This window comes from Salmo salar, chromosome ssa26 (assembly GCF_905237065.1).
Source record: "Salmo salar chromosome ssa26, Ssal_v3.1, whole genome shotgun sequence".
Taxonomy (NCBI): domain Eukaryota; kingdom Metazoa; phylum Chordata; class Actinopteri; order Salmoniformes; family Salmonidae; genus Salmo; species Salmo salar.
Window position 1 is genome coordinate 1,339,769 of NC_059467.1, and position 24,878 is coordinate 1,364,646.

At 40.8% G+C, this 24,878-nt stretch overlaps 1 protein-coding gene across 13 annotated transcripts in view; it reads left to right on the forward strand.

Moving 5' to 3' along the window:
- Positions 1–24,878, forward strand: part of LOC106587004 (far upstream element-binding protein 3) — a 102,388-nt gene that overhangs the window by 68,944 nt on the left and 8,566 nt on the right. For 12 of the 13 annotated variants that reach the window (XM_045709057.1, XM_014174792.2, XM_045709055.1 and 9 more), the window contains 5 exons: positions 33–135; positions 365–465; positions 1,382–1,526; positions 23,397–23,557; positions 24,797–24,867. In XM_045709057.1, the coding sequence (XP_045565013.1) occupies positions 33–135; positions 365–465; positions 1,382–1,526; positions 23,397–23,557; positions 24,797–24,867 (581 nt within the window). The remainder of the gene's footprint in view (positions 1–32; positions 136–364; positions 466–1,381; positions 1,527–23,396; positions 23,558–24,796; positions 24,868–24,878) is intronic. The other variant, XM_014174790.2, reaches the window with a different exon arrangement.

Genomic DNA, 24,878 nt, shown 5'->3' on the forward strand with positions numbered 1-24,878 from the left:
CTCACATGCTTCAGGCCAATCCCTCCCTTCAGGTGGCTGTACCCAGGTTTGCTGTGGGAATTGTCATCGGCAGGAGTGGCGAGATGATCAAGAAGATCCAGGGAGAATCCGGAGTGAGGATCCAATTCAAACCAGGTGTGTGTGTGTGTGTATTTCTTTTAACATATGTCAGATGTGTCATATGAATGAAGGTTTCTCTTCTCTGTAGAGTTGGAATTATATTGGGGTAAGCCATGTCTCTTATCGTACCATGACCAATTATATATGTGGAAAGGCGACTGCTTCTGTGTGTTGGTGTGTGGCTGTATCTGCTGTCAGTCACCACCGTTAGCTTAGTGTTGACCCTACTCCCTCCCACCGACAGATGATGGCATCAGCCCAGAGCGCATCGCCCAAGTGATGGGACAACCAGACAGGTGTCAGCACGCTGTCCAACTCATCAACGAGCTCACCCAAACAGCACAGGTACACACACAGAGACAGAACGAATGAATACCATGCAAGTAAGCACTCAGAGCAAGGAACACACTGCACAGAACACACACATTACGGACAAGTAGCGTGCACACACACACACACACACACACACACACACACACACACACACATGCACTCGGCACAGAACACAAACCTCATGTGCCAAGCAAGCACACGTACCACTTGTGATTCTTATTTCCCAGTCAATTTATTTCCCACCAAGCTGCCTCTTGACCCATGGCTGTGTCCCGATGGCATCCTATTTCCTGCATAGTGCTCTGGTCAAAAATAGTGCACTACGTATGGAATAGGATGCCATTTGGGACTTGGCCTATGTTGCTGGAGTCTCCTGGCGTGTATTGCTCAGGTGGCCATTACAAGAGAATTACCATTTAGATATGCAAATAAGATCTGCAACTCCTAGTCAAATTCAGTTTACAGATATGTCATACCTTTTGGTTGACTTTGTAGGCGCAGACGATATCAGGGTTGATAAGATATTGTATGGCATGTATTTGAATATATGCATTGAAATGTCATACCTTTGGTTGACTTTACATGCACAGACGATATCAGGGTTGATAAGATATTGCATGGCATGTATTTTAATATATTGTTTGAAATGTCATATCAGAAGGACATTGTCAATAAATGTCGCTCCAGGCTTGGTTTAAGCACCCAGGGTATATCTGTACTAGCTGGTGTGTGTCTCATTGCTGTATATAAAAAGTTTAATTTAATGTTGGATCATTATGTATCGCTGCAGTCTATTCTCATTGTATTTATTGTATGTAATTGTCTTGATTTGTCCATTTGTCTATGCTTGATGATTTGTTTTAATGTATGCCACAAACAAAATTTCCACAAGGAGATAATAACATCATTATCTTACGTGTGATTGGAGCAGGAACGTGATGGCTTTGGAAGCTCTGGAGGACCAAGAGGAAGGGGACGAGGCCACGGGGACTGGGGCATGGGCTCACCAGGGGGACTGCAGGAAGTCACCTACACGATACTTGCAGACAAGTGTGGTCTGGTGATCGGCAAAGGTAAGGTAACTCAGTCCCTCAGTGCGCAAAGCAGTGTAGAACCTCAGAGCTACGAACACAAGTGTACAGTGCATTCGGAAAGTATTCAGACCCCTTGACTTTTTCCACATTTTGTTACGTTACTCTAGAATGGATAAAATTGTTTTTTTTCTTCATCAATCTACACACAATATCCCATAATGACAAAGCAATAACAGATTTATTTTTTACTAAAATATCACATTTACGTAAGTATTCATACCCTTTACTCAGTACTTTGTTGAAGCACCTTTAGCAGAGATTACAGCCTCAAGTCTTCTTGGGTATGACGTTACAAGCTTGACACGTGTATTTGAGGAGTTTCTCCCATTCTCTGCAGATCCAAGCTCTGTCAAATTGGATGAGGAGCGTCGCTGCACAGCTATTTTCAGGTCTCCAGAGATTTTTGATCGGTTTCAAGTCTGGGCTTTGGCTGGGCCACTCAAAGACATTCAGAGACTTGTCCCGAAGCCACTCCTGCGTTGTCTTGGCTGTGTGCTTAGGGTCGTTGTTCTGTTGGAAGGTGAACCTTCGCCCCAGTCTGAGGTCCTGAGCGCTCTGGAGCAGGTTTTCATCAAGGATCTCTCTGTACTTTTCTCCGTTCATCTTTCCCTCGATCCTGACTAGTCTCCCAGTCCCTGCCGCTGAAAAACATCCCCACAGCATACTGTAATTCTCCCACCACCATGTTTCCCTTGGGATGGTGCCAGGTTTCTTCCTGATGTGACGTTTGGCATTCAGGCCAAGGAGTTCAATATTGGTTTCATCAGACCAGAGAATCTTGTTTCTCATGGTCTGAGATGAGTCTTTAGGTGCCTTTTGGCAAACTCCAAGCTGGCTGTCATGTGCCTTTTACTAAGGAGTGGTTTCTGTCTGGCCACTACCATAAAGGCCTGATTGGTGGAGTGCTGCAGAGATGGTTGTCCTTCTGGAAAGTTCTCCCATCTCCACAGAGGAACTCTAGAGCTCTGTCAGAGTGAACATCGGGGTCAGTTCTCTGACCAAGGCCCTTCTCCTCTGATTGCTCAGTTTGGCCGGGCGGCCAGCTCTAGGAAGGGTCTTTATGATTCAAAACTAAATTCCATTTAAGAATGATGGAGGCCACTGTGTTCTTGGGGACCTTCAATGTTGCAGAAATGTTTTGGTACCCTTCCCCAGATCTTTGCCTCGCCACAATCCTGTCTCGGAGCACTACGGACAATTCCTTCGACCGCTCAAGCCGGTTGTTTCTCTGACATACACTGTCAACTGTGGGACCTTATATAGACAGGTGCCTTTCCAAATCATGTCCAATCAATTTAATTTACCACAGGTGGACTCCAAGTTGTAGAAACATCTCTAGGATGATCAATGGAAATAGGTTGCACCTGACATCAATTTCGGGTCTCATAGCAAAGGGTCTGAATATTTATGTAAGTAAGGTATTTCTTTTTTTTCTTCTTTTTTTTTAATCTAAAATCCTGTTTTCGCTTTGTCATTATGGGGTATTGTGTGTAGATTGATGAGGAAAATGTTTTATTCAATCAATTTTAGATTAAGTCAAGGGGTCTGAATACTTTCCGAATGCACTATATATTGTTCAGAACACTGAAATGTCCAAAATTCACTTAATAACATTGAACCATTACAGAAAATATGGATTGCCTTTACCACGTGTTTTCTACACATTTAGCCAGATGCTGTAAATGTTGGAAGTGTTTTTGTACTTGTAGGCCTAAGCAACAGTTAGTTGTACCTGTTGGCCCCTTGCTTTTTTTTTTACTAACATCATGCCACTGACTTTGAGTTAAGCCAGATTGTTTATGTATGTGGATGACTCAACACTATACACGTCAGCTACTACAGCGACTGAAATTACTGCAACACTCAACAAAGAGCTGCAGTTAGTTTCAGAGTGGGTGACAAGGAATAAGTTAGCGCTAAATATTTCTAAAACTATAGTCATTGTATTTGGAACAAAACACTCACTAAACCCTAAACCTCAACTGAATCTTGTAATAAATAATGTGTAAATTTAGCAAATTGAGATGACTAAACTGCTTCTTGTAACCCTAGATTGTAAACTGTCATGGTCAAAACATATTGATGCAGTAAAAGCTAAGATGGGGAGAAGTCTGTCTATAATAAAGTGATGCTCTGCCGCCTTAACAACACTTTCAACCAGGCAGGTCCTACAGGCCCTAGTTTTGTCGCACCTTGACTACTGTTCAGTCGTGTGGTCAGGTGCGACAAAAAAGGAAAATTGCAGTTGGCTCAGAACAGGGCAGCACGGCTGGCCCTTGGATGTACACAGATAGCTAATATTAATAATATGCATGTTAATCTCTCCTGGCTGAAAGTGGAGGAGAGATTGACTTCATCACTACTTTTATTTATGAGAGGTATTGACATGTTGAATGCACCGAGCTGTCTGTCTAAACTACTGCACACAGCTCGGACACCCATGCATACCCCACAAGAGGTCTCTTCACAGTCCCCAAGTCCAGAACAGACTATGGGAGGCACACAGTACTACATAGAGCCCTTGACTACATGGAACTCTATTCCACATCAAGTAACTGACGCAAGCAGTGAAAATTGATTTAAAAAACAGATGAAAAACACCTTATGGAACAGCTGGGACTGTGAAGCAACACAAGCATTGGTACAGACACATACACACACACACACGATAACATACGCACTATACATACACATGGATTTAGTACTGTAGATATGTGGTAATGGTGGAGTAGGGGCCTGAGGGCACACAGTGTATTGCTAAATCTGTGAATGTATTGTAATGTTTTTACAATTGTATAAACTGCCTTAATTTAGCTGGACCACAGGAAGAGCTTTGGCAGCAGCTAATGGGGATCCATAATAAATACAAATACCTGTGTCTGTAACCTACAGAAGTATATATTTTTTGTTTAATACATGTCCGAATATGATATGGCCCATTGGGTTGACCGGTCAGTCTGTAACTCTGAGATTGGTATCTTTGAGGTTCTACTGTATGTCATATACAGTGCCTTAAGAAAGTATTCACACCCCTTGACGTTTTCCACATTTTGTTGTTACAGCCTGAATTTACACTGAACATAAATATGAACTCAACATGCAGCAATTTCAACAATTATACTGAGTTACAGTTCATGTAAGGAAATCAGTCAATTGAAATACCTTCATTAGGCCCTAATCAAGGGATTTCACATGACTGGGAATACAGATATGTGTGTATATATAGGGGTGTGGATCAGAACACCAATCAGTGTCTGGGTGACCACCATTTGCCTCATGAAGCGCAACACATCACTTTTGCATAGAGTTGATCAGGCTGTTGATTGTGGCCTGTGGAGTGTTGTCCCACTCCTGTGCGAAGTTTCTGGATATTGGCAGGAACTAGAACAACGCTGTTGTACACTTTGATGCAGAGCATCCCAAACATGCTCAATGGGTGACATGTCTGGTTGGTATGCAGGCCATGGAAGAACTGGGACATTTTCAGCTTCCAGGAATTGTGTACAGATCCTTGCGACATTTTTAACCTTTTTTTAACGTGGCAAGTCAGTTAAGAACAAATTCATATTCACAATGGCGGCCTACCTCAGCCAAACCCGGACGATGCTGGGCCAATTGTGCGCCGCCCTATGGAACTCCCAATCATGTCCGGATGTGATACAGCCTGGATTCGAACCAGGGACTGTAGTGACACCACTTGCACTGAGATGCAGTCTTCACTGACATTTTCAACCTCTCCTTGTCCGAGTCTGTAATACCAACATGTTTTAACCTTTTGGGGCTAGGGGGCAGTATTTGCACGGCCGGATAAAAAACGTACCTGATTTAATCTGGTTACTACTCCTGCCCAGAAACTAGAATATGCATATAATTAGTAGATTTGGATAGAAAACACTCTAAAGTTTCTAAGACTGTTTGAATGGTATCTGTGAGTATAACAGAACTCATATGGCAGGCCAAAACCTGAGAAGATTCCATACAGGAAGTGCCCTGTCTGACAATTTGTTCTCCTTCTGTGGCATCTCTATCAAAAATACAGCATCTATGCTGTAACGTGACATTTTCTAAGGCTTCCATTGGCTCTCAGAAGGCGCCAGAAAGTGGAATGACGTCTCTGCAGTCTCTGGGCGAAAAACAACAGGAGTTTTTGTGAGTGGTCAGGCAGGGAACAATGACACTGGAGATGCGCGTCCACGAGACGACTCCATGTTTTCTTCCAGTCTTTCAATGAATACCACGTCGTCCGGTTGGAATATTATCGCTATTTTATGAGAAAAATAGCATATAAATTGATTTTAAACAGCGTTTGACATGCTTTGAAGTACGGTAATGGAATATTTTGAAATGTTTTGTCACAAAATGCGCTCGCGCGTCACCCTTCGGATACTGACCTGAACGCCTGAACAAAACTGAGCTATTTCAATATAACAATGGATTATTTGGAACCAAAACAACATTTGTTGTTGAAGTAGAAGTCCTGGGAGTTCATTCTGATGAAGAACAGCAAAGGTAATCCAATTTTTCTTATAGTAAATCTGAGTTTGGTGAGGGCCAAACTTGGTGGGTGTCAAATTAGCTAGCCGTGATGGCCGGGCTATCTACTCAAAATATTGCAAAATGTGCTTTCGCCAAAAAGCTATTTTAAAATCTGACACCGCGATTGCATAAAGGAGTTCTGTATCTATAATTCTTAAAATAATTGTTATGTATTTTGTGAAAGTTGATCGTGAGTAATTTAGTAAATTCACCGGAAGTTTGCGGTGGGTATGCTAGTTCTGAACATCACATGCTAATGTAAAAAGCTGGTTTTTGATATAAATATGAACTTGATTGAACAAAACATGCATGTATTGTATAACATAATGTCCTAGGAGTGTCATCTGATGAAGATCATCAAAGGTTAGTGCTGCATTTAGCTGTGGTTTTGGTTTTTGTGACATATATGCTTGCTTTGAAAATGGCTGTGTGATTATTTTTGGCAGGGTACTCTCCTGACATAATCTGTTTTGCTTTCGCTGTAAAGCCTTTTTGAAATCGGACAATGTGGTTAGATTAACGAGAGTCTTGTCTTTAAAATGGTGTAAAATAGTCATATGTTTGAGAAATTGAAGTTATAGCATTTATGAGGTATTTGTATTTCGCGCCACGCGATTCCACAGGCTGTTGACTTGGGTGGGACGCAAGCGTCCCACCTTGCCCAGGGAGGTTAATAACTCCACCTACATATACATATGCGCATATTGACTCTGTACCGGAACCCCCCAGTATATAGTCTCGCTATTGTTATTTTACTGCTGCTCTTTAATTACTTGTTACTTTTATCTCTTATTCTTATCCGTATCTTGTTAAACTGCATTGTTGGTTAGGGACTCATAAATAAGCTTTTCACTGTAAGGTCTAAACCTGTTGTATTCGGCGCATGTGACTAATACAATTTGATTTGATTTATTAAACATAAGAATGAGTGTGAGTTTTTGTCACAACTCGGCTCGTGGGAAGTGACAAAGAGCTCTTATACGACAAGGGAACAAATAATAATAATCAATATTTTTGCTCTTTATTTAGCCATCTTACATATAAAACCTTATTTGTTCATAATTTTTTTGGAATATCTCACCAGAGGTTAATGAGAAGGGTGGGCTTGAAAGGATGCTCTTAACTCTGCAATGATGGGTTGTATTGGAGAGAGTCTGTCTTAAATCATTTTCCACACTCTCACATAGGTACGTGGTTGCAAAGGGCATCAGTGTCTTAACAGCAAAATTTGCCAAGGCAAGAAACTCTGAGCGCAGCCCTATCCAGAAATCTGGCAGTGGCTTCTGATTTAAATGTAATTTTCACAGAACCGCTTGTTGCAATTTCGATGAGGGTCTCTTGTTCAGATATCGGTAAGTGGACTGGAGGCAGGGCATGAAAGGGATAACGAATCCAGTTGTTTGTATTATCCGTTTCGGGAAAGTATCTGCGTAATTGTGCACCCAACTCACTCATGTGCTTCACTATATCACATTTATCATTGTCTGTAAGCTTGAGTTAATTTGCACACAAAACATCATACAATGATGGAAAGACCTGTGTGTTGTCCTTGTTAATGCAGACAGAGAAGAGCGCCAACTTGTTAATCATAGCCTCAATTTTGTCCCGCACATTGAATATACAGTTAAAGTCGGAGGTTTACATACACTTAGGTTGGAGTCATTAAAACTCGTTTTTCAACCACTCCACAAATTTGTTGTTTACAAACTATGGTTTTCGCAAGTCGGTTAGGACATCTACTTTGTGCATGACACAAGTCATTTTTCCAACAATTGTTTACAGACAGATTATTTAACATATAATTCACCGTATCACAATTCCAGTGGGTCAGAAATGTACATACACTAAGTTGGCTGTGCCTTTAAACAGCTTGGAAAATTCTGTCATGGTTTTTAGAAGCTTCTGACAAGCTAATTGACATCATTTGAGTCAATTGGAGGTGTACCTGCGGATGTATTTCAAGGCCTACCTTCAAGCTCAGTGCCTCTTTGCTTGACATCGTGGGAAAATCAAAAGAAATTAACCAAGACCTCCACAAGTCTGGTTCATCCTTGGGAGCAATTTCCAAACGCCTGAAGGTACCACGTTCAACTGTACAAACAATAGTACGCAAGTATAAACGCCATGGGACCACGCAGCCGTCATACCACTCAGGAAGGAGACGCGTTCTGTCTCCTAGAGATGAATGTACTTTGGTGCGAAAAGTGCAAATCAATCCCAGAACAACAGCAAAGGACCTTGTGAAGATGCAAGAGGTAACAGGTACAAAAGTATCTCTATCCACAGTAAAACAAGCCCTATTTCGACATAACCTGAAAGGCCGCTCAGCAAGGAAGCCACTGCTCCAAAACCGGCATAAAAAAAAGCCAGACTACGGTTTGCAACTGCACATGGGGACAAAGATCGTACTTTTTGGAGAAATGTCCTCTGGTCTGATGAAACAAAAATAGAACTGTTTGGCCTAATGACTATTGTTATGTTTGGAGGAAAAAGGGGGATGCTTGCAAGCCGAAGAACACCATCCCAACCGTGAAGCACGGGGGTGGCAGCATCATGTTGTTGGGGTGCTTTTCTGCAGGAGGGACTGGTGCACTTCACAAAATAGATGGCATCATGAGGGAGGAAAATTCTGTGGATATATTGAAGCAACATCTCAAGACATCAGTCAGGAAGTTAAAGCTTGGTCACAAATGGGTCTTCCAAATGGACAATGACCCCAAGCATACTTCCAAAGTTGTGGCAAAATGGCTTAAGGACAACAAAGTCAAGGTGTTGGAGTGGCCATCAAAAGCCCTGACCTCAACCCTATAGAAGATTTGTGGGCAGAACTGAAAAAGTGTGTGTGAGCAAGGAGGCCTACAAACCTGACTCAGTTACACCAGCTCTGTCAGGAGGAATTGGCCAGAATTCACCCAACTTATTATGGGAAGCTTGTGGAAGGCTACCTGAAACGTTTGACCCAAGTTAAACAATTTAAAGGCAATGCTACCAAATACACTCAATTAGTATTTAAACTTCTGACACACTGGGAATGTGATGAAAGAAATGAAAGCTGAAATAAATCATTTTCTCTATTATTATTCTGACATTTCACATTCTTAAAATAAAGTGGTGATCCTAACTGACCTAAGACAGGGAATTTTTACTAGGATTAAATGCCATGAGTTGTGAAAAACTGTGTTTAAATGTTTTTGGCTAAGGTTTATGTAAACTTAGTTGTGGAGAGTCCCTGTAATCCTAGATTCAGATCATTCAGGCAAGAAAAAAACATAATCCAGATAGGCCAGTCGTGTGAGAAACTCGTCATCATGCAAGCGGTCAGACAGGTGAAAATTATGTTCAGTAAAGAAAACTTTAAACTAGTCTCTCAATTAAAAAAAAAACGTGTCAATACTTTGCCTCTTGATAACCTGCGCACTTCTGTATGTTGTTAAAGCGTTACATGGTCGCTGCCCATATCATTGCAGAGTGCAGAAAATACACGAGAGTTCAGGGGCCTTGCTTTAACAAAGTTAACCATTTTCACTAGTGTCCAAAACATCTTTCAAGCTGTCAGGCATTCCATTGGCAGCAAGAGCCTCTCGGTGAATGCTGCAGTGTACCCAAGTGGCGTCGGGATCAACTGCTTGCACGCGCATTACCACTCCATTATGTCTCCCTGTCTTGTCTTTTGCGCCATCAGTACAGATACCAACACATCTTGACCACCAAAGTCTATTTGATGTCACAAAGCTGTCCAGTACTTTAAAAAATTCCTCTCCTGTTGTCCTGGCTTCCAGAAGAGAATGTCTTCCTTAATTGACCCCCCATAACCGTAACGGGCAAATACCAGAAGCTGTTCCAGGCCCACCACGTCTGTTGACTCATCCAGCTGTAACGCAGATAATTGTTTCAAAACATCTCCTGCCATGTCATTGATGCGTCGTGAAACAGTGTTGTTTGATGAATACATTGTCTGTATAATTTTTCCCCCAGCATTGTCCAAGCCATATCCGTGGCTTTTATACATGTTTTACTACTCGAAAGTCGTCTTTATTCTCGCTCAAAAAACTCCCGTGGATTATTTTTCAAATTGTCATGTTTCGTTTCTAAATGTCTGCTCAAGAGTGAAGGTTTCCCATGGGAGAGTAACGGTTAATGTGATTGGATGTTAATTATTTGACTAGGCTACCTGTATTTGACATTGTGTTGTTATTTCGCTGAACGCTAGATTGTTTAATTTTATTTTTGGCAGTGAAACAAGACTGCTCAGGCGAGGGGGGGGAAAAAAACTCACACAAATGTATAGCCCCATTGGAAAATATAAATGTACTGTTTGAAAATGTGAATCACATTTTTATTTGGCGTACCCCCGATGGCATTGCGCGTACCCCAGTTTGGGAATACCTGCCGTAGAGGTAGGAAACCGCTCAGGGATTTTACCATGAGTCTAATGGTGACTTTAAAACAGTTACGGAGTTTGATGGCTGTGATAGGAGAAAACTGAGGATGGATCAACAACATTGTAGTTATTCCACAATACTAACCTAAGTTACAGATTTGAAAAGAAGGAAGCCTGTACAGAATAAAAATATTCCAAAACATGCCTCATGTTTGCGATAAGGCACTAAAGTAAAAATGTTGCAAAGAACTTTATGTCCTGAATACAAATGTTATATCTGGGGCAAATCCAACACATCACTGAGTACCACTCTTCATATTTCGCAGCATGGTGGTGGCTGCATCATGTTATGGGTATGCTTGTCATCGGCAAGGACTGGGAGTTGTTTTGGGATAAAAATAAACGGAATAGAGCTAAGCAAAGGCAAAATTCTAGAGGAAACCTGGTTGTCTGCTTTCCTCCAGACACTAGGAGGTGAATTCACCTTTCAGCAGGACAATAACCTAAAACACAAGGCCTAATATACACTGGCGTTACTTAACAAGGTGACATTGAATGTTCCTGAGTGGCCTAGTTAAAGTTTTGACTTAAATCTGCTTGAGAATCTGTGGCAAGACATGAAAATGGCTGTCTAGCATTGATCAACAACCAACTTGACAGAGCATGAAGAATTAAAAAAAAGAATAATGTGCAAATATTGCACAATCCAGGTGCTCTTAGAGACTTAGAGACCCGGAAAGACTCAAAGCTGGAATCGTTTCCAAAGGTGAGGGGTGAGAATACTTATGTAAATGAGATTTTTCTGTATTTTATTTTCAATAAATGTTCTACATTTTCAAAATACTTGTTTTAACTTTGTCATTAAGGGGTATTGTGTATAGATGGGAGAGAAATATTTTTATTTATTCAATTTTGAATTCAGGCTGTAATACAGGAAAATGTCAACAATTCTCTTTGAAGGCACTGTATGACTCAGTAGGGTGTGATTGATCTCAAAATGATAAAACCATTATCATTCAACGTATTGAATGCCCTATCCTCCACCACCTTATTTAGAACGCTTGTGTTCATAATATCAAATGGCATCGGGATCTGTTAGCTATACATTGTTCTCTCTATTATTAGGTGTGCATGCTAAGCAAAGCACAACTCTAGATTTCTTAAATATTCAAATTATTAATAGGGGTGCTTGCTGAAGGCAAAACAACTCTAGATTTCTTACCAAATCATATAATCAGTTGATTTCTTTAACCCGCTCTTTATACTTTATATAGCAATATTTAAATTAACTTCCGATGCATTTCTTTGGGAAAAAAGGGCCATAGACTTGAATGGTAAAAAATATATATATATATTCTTTAAATATTTTTCACTGTTTAAGTGATCAAACCAACTTTGAGATGTTCAGACTATCCCAACTTTGATTGCTTTTCTAAATATGTTTTTATAGTATGTATACTTTTTTGATTATAACAATTTTAGATTTGCATAAATTAACTTGGGTTTAAATGAGAACCTTAGGAATACAGGGGTAGCTTTTCAAAATGGACCTGTTCTTTGGCCAATTAAGCTACAAGACCAACTTTAAAACTTTTAGGCTATCCCAACTTAACTTTCTTTAAAATCTTTATTAACTATACACATTTGCATGAAATAGCTCAATAACAGTAACCACTGAGACAACAAATCAACTTTCACATGTTAGGATAGCCAAAACTTCTGATTCTTAAAAACTTCTATCAGCTATAACTATATATGTTTGCATAAATAAGCGTAAATTAACTAACAGTAACTCTTGAACCGTTCAAGCTAGCAACACCAAATCACATATTCAGGCAATCCTAACTTTGATCAACTTTCACTAAATTAAAAACAAAAAACTACAATTTAAATGAGAATAGGCATTAGTCTGAAGCCTAAAAGAGAAAGGAAATTCACATGAGCACCAGAGTGCCAATTCCACCCATGCTCTACCAAGTTTTTCCCAGCACACAGCTTTGAGCTACTACAGTAACTGTTCGTATTGTACTTCAAACTATGTGTAGGCAGGTTGCATAGTATTTAAACCTTCTCTAACAGCTTAATTCATACACTTGGAGGAGGTGCTTCCACAATAATGTACCACATGCAAGGTAAATGATTTGATTCTTCACACACCACAGTAAGACATTATCCCATTAAGCTACCTTTTCATGCTTCTTTTTTTTATATACACTTAAATAAAAGATTCCAGAAATGTTCCATACTCACAAAAAGCTTATTTCCCTAAAATGTTGTGCACAAATTAGTTTACATCCCTGTTAGTGAATTTTTTTGTGTCGGGGACAGCCCTAATTCAGAGACATCAGTATCAAGCCCGTCTGTCAATTTGGACTTCATCACATCATCTTGCAAGTCTTTGTGTGCTGGCTCCATACATGTTTCTGTGAACACATACACAATTACGGTTCTATTACCAATAGCAGTTAGGGATAAGTGATATCTGACACAAACATATACTATGTTGACGTTTGAACAGGTTAGACTAAACATACCTAATTATTTTCTCCCCATCAGCGACCATTGGAGAGCAGGCAAGAGGTGAGGCTGGAGGTGAGGTATTTTCCAGAGCCCCATTGATGGGCATAGCAGCGTAGATCAGCTCCTGGCCCCTCATCAAAGATACTGGTCGGTCACACACACACACACACACACACACACACAATGATGAGGGCCCCCTTGCTGGTCTTCTCTATGCTGCATGTTCGGCTACAAGCTGGACATCTCTCAAACAACTGCAGCAGGCAATCTTATGAGGTGGTGTTGACTGGGAGGGCCTGTGACAGGGTGATATAATAGACAGCAAAGTGGTATTTTGTTCTAAAGAAGGACAAAGCTTTTTGCTAATGTACTTTACAACCAAAATGGCTCTACTAGTTGTATCTGCTTGCCTGTGAAATTAGCCTACTTGTTTATAAAGTTGTGTATTTTTTAATACAACTTTTCAGATATACTGTACATAACCACATACATAACCAGCTGTCTATGGTCTAGTTACCTGTATACTCACCACCATTGCACTACGAACTCCAACCACTTATTCTGCATGATAGGGTCCTACGGCAGGGCATGCAAACCATAGTTGGCCAGTACGTACAGGGCTTTTGTCTCAAACGGCCATGATCCTTTGAATATGTTGGGGGCGATGAAACAACATAAGGGAAGCTGAGCGGAGCTAAGACGCTAATATTTGTGTAAACTCTACACAGTTGTGTTCTGTGAGTGTCACTAAGTAGGCTGATGCCCCATTTCTTGGGTGCACAAACCATAGGTTAGGCTGTACAGTTTAATTATTTCCCCAATGCAGTTCGAAAGTTTTTCACATCCACAGTGCGATTTCAACAGATTTTTGTATTTTGTTGAATTTATATAACATACCAACCTGGTTCAGCATTATCTAGTCCAAATATGGCATGATTCCACTGTTTGTATCAGTTTGAAACCTGTTCACTGGGGGACATTTATTTTAAAGGCAAACCACAAATTACACTATGAAATTTCACACATGAAATTGTGTCATTCCGAACTTTATCCGCAACGTTATAATCCATTTTGTGTGACTCGAACATTTCTCCTACCTGCTGTGCTGCGCGGGCTGTGTCCGTGTACTATAAGGACACGCTCGGGCCTACACAGCTCTGTGGGGAAACGGCGTGACTCAACCAAAATGGATTATAACGTTGTGGATCACCTAGGGAATTTCATGTGTATGACATCTAAAGACCTACATCACTATACTGAGAGTGTGTCTGTTTCTAAAAGGATGTATTTGGGTGTTTTTTGTAAATATCTTTAGCGTGCCCTGATACTGCACAACGAGCAATGAGGAAATGAATCGCAGCTGGGGTAAGTTTCTCAAAAACAAGCCAAATCACACACAAAAGTTTGACCCTTCTATAACATGCCATTTACACCAAAAATAGAGATTTACTTCATAAATAAGAAAAGGGGGAGCGTCGCTGCCCAGCTATTTTCAGGTCTCCAGGGATGTTCGATCGGCTTCAATTCTAGGCTCTGGCTGGGCCACTCAAGGACATTGAGACTTGTCCCGAAGCCACTCCTGCATTGTCTTGGCTGTGTGCTTCGGGTCGTTATCCTGTTGTAAGGTGAAGCTTTGCCCCAGTCTGAGGTAATGAGCACTCTGGAGCAGGTTTTCATCAAGGATCTCTCTGTACTTTTCTCCGTTCATCTTTCCCTCGATCCTGACTAGTCTCCCAGTCCCTGCTGCTGAAAAACATGGATGGTGCCAGGTTTCCTCCAGGCTTGACGCTTGGCATTCAGGCCAAAGAGTTCAATCTTGGTTTCATCAGACAAGATAATCTTGTTTCTCATGGTCTGAGAGTCCTTTGGGTGTTTTTTGGCAAACGCCAAGCAGGCTGTTGTGCCTTTTACTGATTAGTGTCTTCCATCTGGCCACTCTACCATAAACACCTAATTTGGTGTAGTTCTGCAGAGATGGTTATCCTTCTGGAAGGTTCTCCCATCTCCACAGAGGAACTCTGGAGCTCTGTCAGCATGACCATTGGGTTCTTGGTCACCTCCATGATCAAGGCCCTTCTCACCTGATTGCTCAGTTTGGCCGGGGGACCAGCTCTAGGAAGGGTCTTGGTGGTTCCACACTTCTTCCATTCAAGAATGAAGGCCACTGTGTTCTTGGGGACCTTCGATGCTGCAGACATTTTTTGGTACCCTTCCCCAGATCTTTACCTCGGAGCTCTACGGACAATTCCTTCGACCTCATGGCTTGGTTTTTGCTCTTGCTCAGGTGTGTGCCTTTCCAAATAATGTCCAATCAATTGAGTTTACCACAGGTAGACTCCAATCAAGTTGTAGAAACATCTCAAGGATGACCAATGGAAACAGGATGCACCGGAGCTCAATTTCAAGTCTCAATGGGTCTGAATACTTATATAAATAAGGTATTTATGTTTTTACTTTTAATAAATTGGCAATCATTTCTAAAAACCTGTTTTCGCTTTGTCATTATGGGGTATTGTGTGTAGATTGATAAGGAAAAAAATAAATGTTATCCATTTTGAATAAGGCTGTACCATATGAAAATGTGTAAAAAGTCAAGGGGTCTGAATACTTTCCGAATGCACTGTATATAAATTTGAAAACATTTGCATAAATTAACCCACCAACAGCGACTCTTGAACCGTTCAAGTTAGAGACACCAAGTCCTAACTTCAAATACTTTTATCAACTGTAACTATACTAAATTAAAATATAAATGCACCATGCAACAATTTCAACGATCTTACTGAGTTACAGTTCATATAAGGAAGTCAGTTAATTTAAATAAGTTCATTATGCCCTAACCTATGGATTTCACATGACTGGGCAGTGGCGCAGCCATGGTGGGTGGGCCTGGGAGGGCATAGACCCACTGGGGAGCCAGGCCCAGCCAATCAGAATGAGTTTTTCCCCACAAAAGGGCTTTATTACAGACAGAAATACTCCTCAGTTTCATCAGCTGTCCATCCGGGTGGCTGGTCTCAGATGGTCCTGCAGGTAGAGAAGCCGGATGTCCTGGGCTTTGTGTTATTTTTTTATTTTTTTATCTTTATTTTAACAGGGAAAACAGACAGACCTGGATCTCTTTTACGGCTGTGCCCTGTGTAAACATGTTGACATGTACAGTTTTAGGCATACAGACAAGAACATTTCAAACATACAAAACAAAGACACAATTCAACAGAAACAATCACAGACAACATCATATTGATCCTCCATAACATTTTTAAAATGGGCAAGGGACACCAGAGTGTCTAACTTAAGTTGGATCTGCAGTTTGTTCCATAAATAAGGCGCAAAGGAACTAAAGGCAGTCCTACCCAACTCTGTGGAGACTGCAGGAGTCTCTAATGTAATCCACATCTGTGATCTGGTTTTAAAATTTGTATATCTAGTGGAAATTAATGATGATATATATGGAGGTAGTTTTAAAAGAAGCGCTTTATAAATAAACAAGAGAGCATGTTGCTCTCGCCTCAAAGATAGAGGCCCAACCCACATGTTGATATAGGATACAGTGATGAGTTTTGTAACTATCACCCGTGATAAACCTGAGTGCACAATGGTAAATAGCATCCAGTGGTTTTAATGTGTTTGCCGATGCATGCATATAGATAATATCACCATAATCTAAAACGGACATAAAAGTAGCCTGCACAATTTGTTTTCTATTTACAAAGGACAGACAAGCCCTGTTTCTGTAAAGGAACCCTATCTTGAATTTGAGCTTTTTTCCCAATTCAGTAACATGTTTTTTAAAAGAAAGCTTATCATCTAACCATACCCCTAAATATTTATATGCAGAGACCTGTTTGATTTGAGTACCATCCAGGCTAGTGATTACAAAAGTGTTTCTAACTGAGAGTTTAGACCTAGAAAAAAACATGACATTTGTTTTCTTAGCGTTTAAAACAAGTTTAAGCTGTAAAAGAGACCCCTGTAGTATCCTAAAATCAGACTCCAACTGCATTAAAGCTTGGTCCGCTGTTGGAGCAATAGAGTACATCACTGTGTCATCTGCATATAAATGGAATTTACCATATTTGACATCATCACCAATGTTGTTTATATAAAGTGAGAACAATAGTGGGCCAATTATTGAACCCTGAGGCACCCCTTTAAGTAACTGTAAGGAGTCAGACTTGACCCCGTCGACCATGACGGCCTGAGTTCTATCTTTAAGATAGTCATAAAACCATCGGCAGGCATCAGTGCCCACTCCTATAGAAGACAGCTTACTCAAAAGGATAGCATGGTCTACAGTGTCAAAAGCTTTTGACAAATCTACAAACAACGCAGCACAGTGCTTTCTATCATCTAAGGCATTTGCAATATCATTTACAACAAGCATAGTGGCCGATGTGGTACTGTGTTTAGATCTAAAACCAGATTGATTGGTGCTAAGAATACTGTTAGCAGAAAGAAAAGACTGTAACTGTTTGTTGACTCTAGATTCTAGGTTATGTGACAAAACTGCACATTTTAGAGTGGCCTTTTATTGTCCCCAGCACAAGGTGCACCTGTGTAATGATCATGCTGTTTAATCAGCTTCTTGATATCCCACACCTGTCAGGTGGATGGATTATCTTGTCAAAGGCTAAATGCTCACTAACAGTGATGTAAACAAATGTGTGCTCACAATTTGAGAAGCTTTTTGTTCTTATGGAACATTTCTGGGATTTTACATGTTGCTTTCATATTTTTGTTCAGTGTATATATATACATTTGCATAAAATAACCCACAAACTCTTGACCTGTTCAAGCTAGACACCAAACCAACTTTCACATGGTCAGGCTATCCTATCAATCAATCCTTCACAAGCTAGCATGCACACCACATTGTACTTTTCTAGTTATGTTAGCAATCCCTTTCGCGAAGTGCATATTTTTTTTCCCATCGGATTTCTTAGAATGAAAGTTACTAAGTTTCTCTAATGTGCCAGAAGCACCTGGGTGGCCATGGAGTCCCTCTCTCCCTTTCTGTCTCTCACTTTCTCACCCTGCACTCGTGTGTGTGTGTGTGTGTGTATGTGTGTGTGTGTGTGTGTGTGTGTGTGTGTGTGTGTGTGTGTGTGTGTGTGTGTGTGTGTGTGTGTGTGTGTGTGTGTATATATATGGCTTTTAAAAGTGCTATTCTCACCTACGTAAAGTGCTTACTGAGGGGAATAATGCATGTGAAGTAATGTGATATTAATTGTTTGAGTTTCATTATAACAGCCCTCAATCATCTGGAAGATTGCCCCGGTCCTTCTAATGAGATCCGTTTTCCGGGCAATGGGCTCAAATGAGGGAATGACGGTTTCGAATTAGCTTATTTGCTATTCATTCTTACTCTATTGCCTGCTATCTAAAAGTCATTGACCATTTAGCGATTGGCTCGCTGCGAGCGTGCGAGCCACGGCGGGGGTATTTGTGTTAAGGGTGGGTCGGTTGAAGGGGGGTCTTCACCTATAATAAAGAACTGAGCAATAGAAATGTCAAGTGCCTTCTGTGCTGAGGTGAATGGGACAAATAAACCTAGTTGCAGAGGGCCCCATCTTGGCATTACCATAAGAAATGGGCCAATATGGATGGAAGGCAGCCGTTCTGTGCCCTGTCACGACGCCCTTTTCGGCACAGTGATTAATGTCTTTACGATGCCACATGCAGCCAGTGCCTCTGCTCACCCCTCTGTCAGACCTACATCCCCCACAAACCCCTGAACTGCACCACAACCCTAGTGAGAAGAAGGGGACAACCAAAGCGACGAGCCATGTTCCTTCCTAGCCCCAGGGTGTAATATATATGGCCATGGCGATAGAACAATCCCCTACGGAATTCCTCAAAGGGGTGCATAGTGTGTCATACACACACACACACACACACACTAAAAAAAAAAAAGCTTTTTTTGTCCATTAAAATAACATCAAATTGATCAGAAGTACAGTGTAGACATTGTTAATGTTGTAAATGACTATTGTAGCTGGAAATGGCAGATTTTTTTATGGAATATCTACACAGGCGTACAGAGGCCCAACTTTTGAACGATAGTGTGTATGTATATATATATATATATATATATATATATATGTGTGTGTGTGTGTGTATGTGTATACAGTTGAAGTTGGAAGTTTACGTACGCTTTTCAATCACTCCACAAATTTCTTGTTAACAAAGTATTGTTTTGGCAAGTCGGTTAGGACATCTACTTTATGGATGACAAAAGTAATTTTTCCAACAATTGTTTACAGACAGAATATTTCACTTATAATTCACTATCACAATTCCAGTGGGTCAGAAGTTTACATACGCTAAGTTGACTGTGCCTTTTAAACAGCTTGGAAAATCACAGAAAATGATGTCATGGCTTTAGAAGCTTCTGATAAGCTAATTGACATAATTTCATTTGGAGGTGTACCTGTGTATGTATTTCAAGGCCTACCTTCAAACTCAGTGCCTTTTTGTTTGACATCATGGGAAAATCAAAAGATATCAGCCAAGACCTCAGAAAACAAATTGTAGACCTCCACAAGTCTGGTTCATCCTTGGGAGCAATTTCCAAACGCCTGAAGGTACCACGTTCAACTGTACAAACAATAGTACGCAAGTATAAACACCATGGGACCATGCAGCCGTCCTACCGCTCAGGAAGGAGACGCGTTCTGTCTCCTAGAGATGAACATACTTTTGTGCAAAAAGTGCAAATCAATCCCAGAACAACAGGAAAGGACCTTGTGAAGATGCTGGAGGAAACAGGTACAAAAGTATCTCTATCCACAGTAAAACGAGTCCTATATCGACATAACCTGAAAGGCCGCTCAGCAAGGAAGAAACCACTGCTCCAAAACCGCCATAAAAAAAGCCAGACAACGGTCTGCAACTGCACATGGGGACAAAGATTGTACTTTTTGGAGAAATGTTCTCTGGCCTGATGAAACAAAAATAGAACCATTTGGCCATAATGACCATCATTATGTTTGGAAGAAAAAGGGGGAGGCTTGCAAGCCGAAGAACACCATCCCAACCATGAAGCACGGGGGTGGCAGCATCATGTTGTGGGGGTGCTTTGCTGCAGGAGGGACTGGTACACTTCACCAAATAGATGGCATCATGAAGAAGGGAAATTATGTGGATATATTGAAGCAACATCTCAATACATCAGTCAGGAAGTTAAAACTTGGTCGCAAATGGGTCTTCCAAATGGACAATGACCCCAAGCATACTTCCAATGTTGTGGAAAAATGACTTAAGGACAACAAAGTCAAGGTATTGGAGTGGCCATCACAAAGCCCTTACCTCAATCGCATAGAAAATTTGTGGTTAGAACTGAAAAACATTTTGCAAGCAAGGAGGCCTACAAACCTGACTCAAGTACACCAGCTCTGTCAGGAGGAATGGGCCAAAATTCACCACATTTTTTGTGGGAAGCTTGTGGAAGGCTACCCGACACGTTTGACCCAAGTTAAACAATTTGAAGGCAATGCTACCAAATACTAATTGAGTGTATGTAAACTTCTGACCCACTTTGAATGTGATGAAAGAAATAAAAGCTGAAATAAATAATTCCCTCTACTATTATTCTGACATTTCACATTATTAAAATAAAGTGGTGATCCTAATGAATTTTTACAAGGATTGAATGTCAGGAATTGTGAAAAACTGAGTTTAAATGTATTTGGCTAAGGTGTATGTAAACTGCCAACTTCATCTGTATATGTATATATATATACCGTAATTTCCGGACTATTAAGCGCACCTGAATATAAGCCGCACCCACTGAATTTAAAAATATATATATTATTTTGAATATAAATAAGCCGCACATGTCTATAAGCCGCAGGTGCCTACCGGTACATTGAAACAAATTAACTTTACACAGGCTTTAACGAAACACGGCTTGTAACAAAAATAAATAGGCTTTAACGAAACACGGCTTGTAACAAAAATAAATAGGCTTTAACGCAACACGGCTTGTAACAAAAAATTAAAAATTAGCAGTAAGCTTTAGTTGTCTTTTTTTGAGTCAATTCCTCACGCTGCTGTTTCCAACATCTTATCATTGACTCATTAAGACCAAGCTCCCGTGCAGCAGCTCTATTTCCTTTTCCAACAGCCAGATCAATCGCCTTCAACTTGAAAGCTGCATCATATGCATTTCTCCGTGTCTTTGCCATGATGAGGGTGACAAAATGACTACCGTAATCAGAATGATGGGAAGTTTGAGAGCGCTCGATTTAATCTAAACAGTAAACAAAAAAGTTGTTTGACCTTAACCCGTTCGGCAATTTCATTGGTCTAATGAAAGCTTCATGCTGCCAAAAAACTGAGCACGTCACAGAATGTGTTTTTTTGGAGAGAAAAAAATTGATTGCGGAAAAAATCCATATATTAGCCTCGTCATTGTTTAAGCCGTGAGGTTCAAAGCCTGGGAAAAAAGTTGCGGCTTATAGTTAAAAATACTTGGTTTTACAGATTGGCAGGGTTACAGAGGGACTTTTAGCACCTTGTATCTTAAAATGGTTTGTGATATTTAATCTGTATTGTTTTTATAGTGAGACCTGCAGGGTTGTTTTCTTCATACTTTATTTTAAGGTATTTTACGGTAATTTACGGTATTCAATTGCCACCTTGTAAGTACTTCCTAAGTCAATAATAAGAAAAGATTATTGACTTGGGAAGTACTTACAATGTGGCAATTGAATTCACTTGTTAAGTCATAACAGACTTCTGCCCTCCGCTACTTGTGCCACTGAAGGCTAGCAGCAGGTATCTGAAATGGTTGGAAATGGATGCAAGTGTTTTGTATAACAATATTGATAGGAGACATACATGATCAGGACCTACCTACACTGTTTACTAAATTCTTCAGAAATGCTAGTTTATCCAACAACTTGATTGAATTTCAAAATGCATTCATACAACACTGGCTCTACACCATTCAGAAATTCATTTCCGATGTGAAATTCCTCTGCACAGATTAAAGCTACATTTTAATACACCTGAGTCGGAACAACATGTGCGGTTAACACCCGTGGCACACGCAATCATACAGGTCGGACGAAAAGATTATGTGGATTTGACTGCTACAAACTCTTATTCACATATAAGAGATAGTACTTAGTGGTCCTGCGTCTCCCTCATATAAGTCCAAATCCCCCCCCCAAATCCCCCTTCTCTGTCTCTGGCAACCTGAACCAGCAGCTTCATTGAGAGGGCCTTATTATCTCCACTAACCATGGCCCACTCCTTGGCACTGAATAGTCAGTGCCTTTATTCCTCTCTCCTTCTGACTGGAGACCTCATAATGGCTTCATTAATGCAGAAGTTTCATTTGGTTGACAATGGGTTAATGGCCCCGGGTAGTCTATTGGCAGCGGGAGGAGGACTCTTTTCTCCGGCTTTTTCAGCCCGGGTTCAAGCGGGGTTGACAACGTGTCACCAAATTGTGAACAAACATGTAATTGATGTTCGGACATCAGCGGCCCCTAGCCGAGAAGCCAGCCTGCTCTTTTGAGTCGAGGTGGAAGGAACGGGTGGCCGTCCGGGGTCTTTGAGAGGACTTGGCACAGGGGGGAACCGATTTCTGAATGCCTGCCCTGCTCGCTTCAAAAGAGCCACAGACAGCAAAATTCAAAAAAAAAAAAAGGGATACGGTTTAATAAAAGAAAAAAATCCTTGCCCAGCCGTAATGATTCTGTTTGGCCTGACGTGTAATTGCTCCCCACATACAGAAGTCGAGTTGCAGACAGCACATAGACTGGTGGCACTCATCAGGTGGCACTCACCCTTTATGTCGTGTCGGTGGGAAGTGTGATCTATTTTTGTTGCAAATTTTCACGGATGTAAAGGAAAATTGAGACGTGGAGAGGTGTATACTTTTTAGCTTCCTTTTTTAGTTAATAAGCGTACAACATTCCCTTACACTTCAAATACAAACTCCAGACCTCTCGGCCATTGAGTCATAATATTAGAAATGCACCTTTTTATATACAGTGTGTATGAATGCAGGTGAAGTACTTGTTGATCATATTATCATCAAAAGATTTAAAGGGATATCCGATATCGTTTTGCGCCGCTAATGACTAAATAATTCCAGACTGTGCTATTTGTGTACTTATTTGTGATTATATAGTTGCTCATTAAAAATACTGTTATGGTGAAAAACATCATTCGTCATTTAAAAATAATTTAGTTAAACTGCACGGTTTTGATTTCAAATGGAGAATAATCTTGCGCATCACGATATATCATCGAGGTCAAATATTGCCAATTCCCAACATTATCATATATCGGCCCAACACTATTGCATCCAAAACATCAAGGGCGATGACAAAGGATGTGTTATTCCCAGCCGTCAGTGGTCTCATGTGGTGTGATGATGTGTGTTGTTTGTCCAGGCGGAGATACCATCAAGAGCATCAACCAGCAGTCTGGAGCCCACGTGGAGCTGCAGAGGAACCCCCCTCCCAACACCGACCCCAATGTTCGCATCTTCTCCATCAGAGGCACCCCGCAACAGATGGAGGTAGCATGTCAGCTCATTGACGACAAGATCGGAGTAAGTTCCCCCAAGTCAAGTGCCTTTAAGTCCAAAGACTAAGTCTCGATAAGTCAACATGACTACCTATTGCCTGACGACTTAAACTGTATTGCCTGACGACTTAAACTGAATTCTTCCACTGCTCTGTGTTCGCTTCATACTTCAGTCTGAGATGGCCGTCTTTGAAGTCGTTTGTGGAGACATCAAAATGAGGGGTGTTGTACAAAACAAAGTTACCAGCGATTGGATAATCTCTAACAATTCAGATTACCAAAGCCAATGGTGAATTTTCACAATGCCGCTTTACCCACGTATATTCTTACTCTGGCCCAACCCATCGGTTTCTGGGAACAATCATTGTTGAAGTACTTAGATCCAGACTCATTGCAGAGAAGAAACTAACGTTTGTGGGCGTGGCGTAGTGTTTGGACGGAGCAACAAGTTTGGGTAGCGGAAATTGGGTTTTTATTTTCGTAATGAGGCTTGCTTCCCGCTTATGGCTAGAAAGAAGCTTGTTCAGGCCACTTTTCTCTCTGTAATTGATTATGGTGACTTGTTGTATATGCATGCAACCACCTCCGTCTTACAGAGACTGGACTCTGTTTATCATGCATCCTTGCGCTTTATTACAAATGCCAAGACACTCACCCACCATTGCACATTGTACCAAATGGTAGGTTGGACCTCCCTTTATATGCGCAGAAAGAAACATTTGTATGTGTTCATCTACAAAGCCCTTTTGGGTAAACTCCCTCTTTACCTCTGTAGTCTGGTCTTCTTCACCACCAGCAGTTACCATACCCGGTCTGCTAGGTGGTTGCTACTTAAAGTCCCCAGGACCTTCACAGTATTAAGCATGACTGCCTTCTCTTCTTGTGCACAAGACGCATGGAATAGTCTACAATCCATGCTTCATCTAGATTTGTTAGTGCCACTGAATGAATTTAAAATATTGATGGGAGACTCTGTTACAGAGGAGTGTAAATGCTGTTTTTAGGCTGGATCATGTTATGTATTGATTGTTGCTGCCTTCTTGGCCAGGTCTCCCTTGAAAAAGAGTCTCAATGGTATTTTCCTGGTTAAATAAAGGTTAAATAAAAAATAAAAGCTAGGCAATGCTACCTAGGCAAATTGCTTGCAATTTCTGTTTCATTATTAACTGTTAGTCAACTAAATAAATACCACCATGATTTAAATGAATTAAACTGTTGTTATTTACTCTAGTTAACAATGTTGAATGTCTCGTTTTTTTTTCAGGGCTCAGGAATATTAAGCAATGGTAGTTGTGGGTTGAGCCCTTACACTCAAAGCCCTGCAACTCATCAAAAGTAAGTCACAG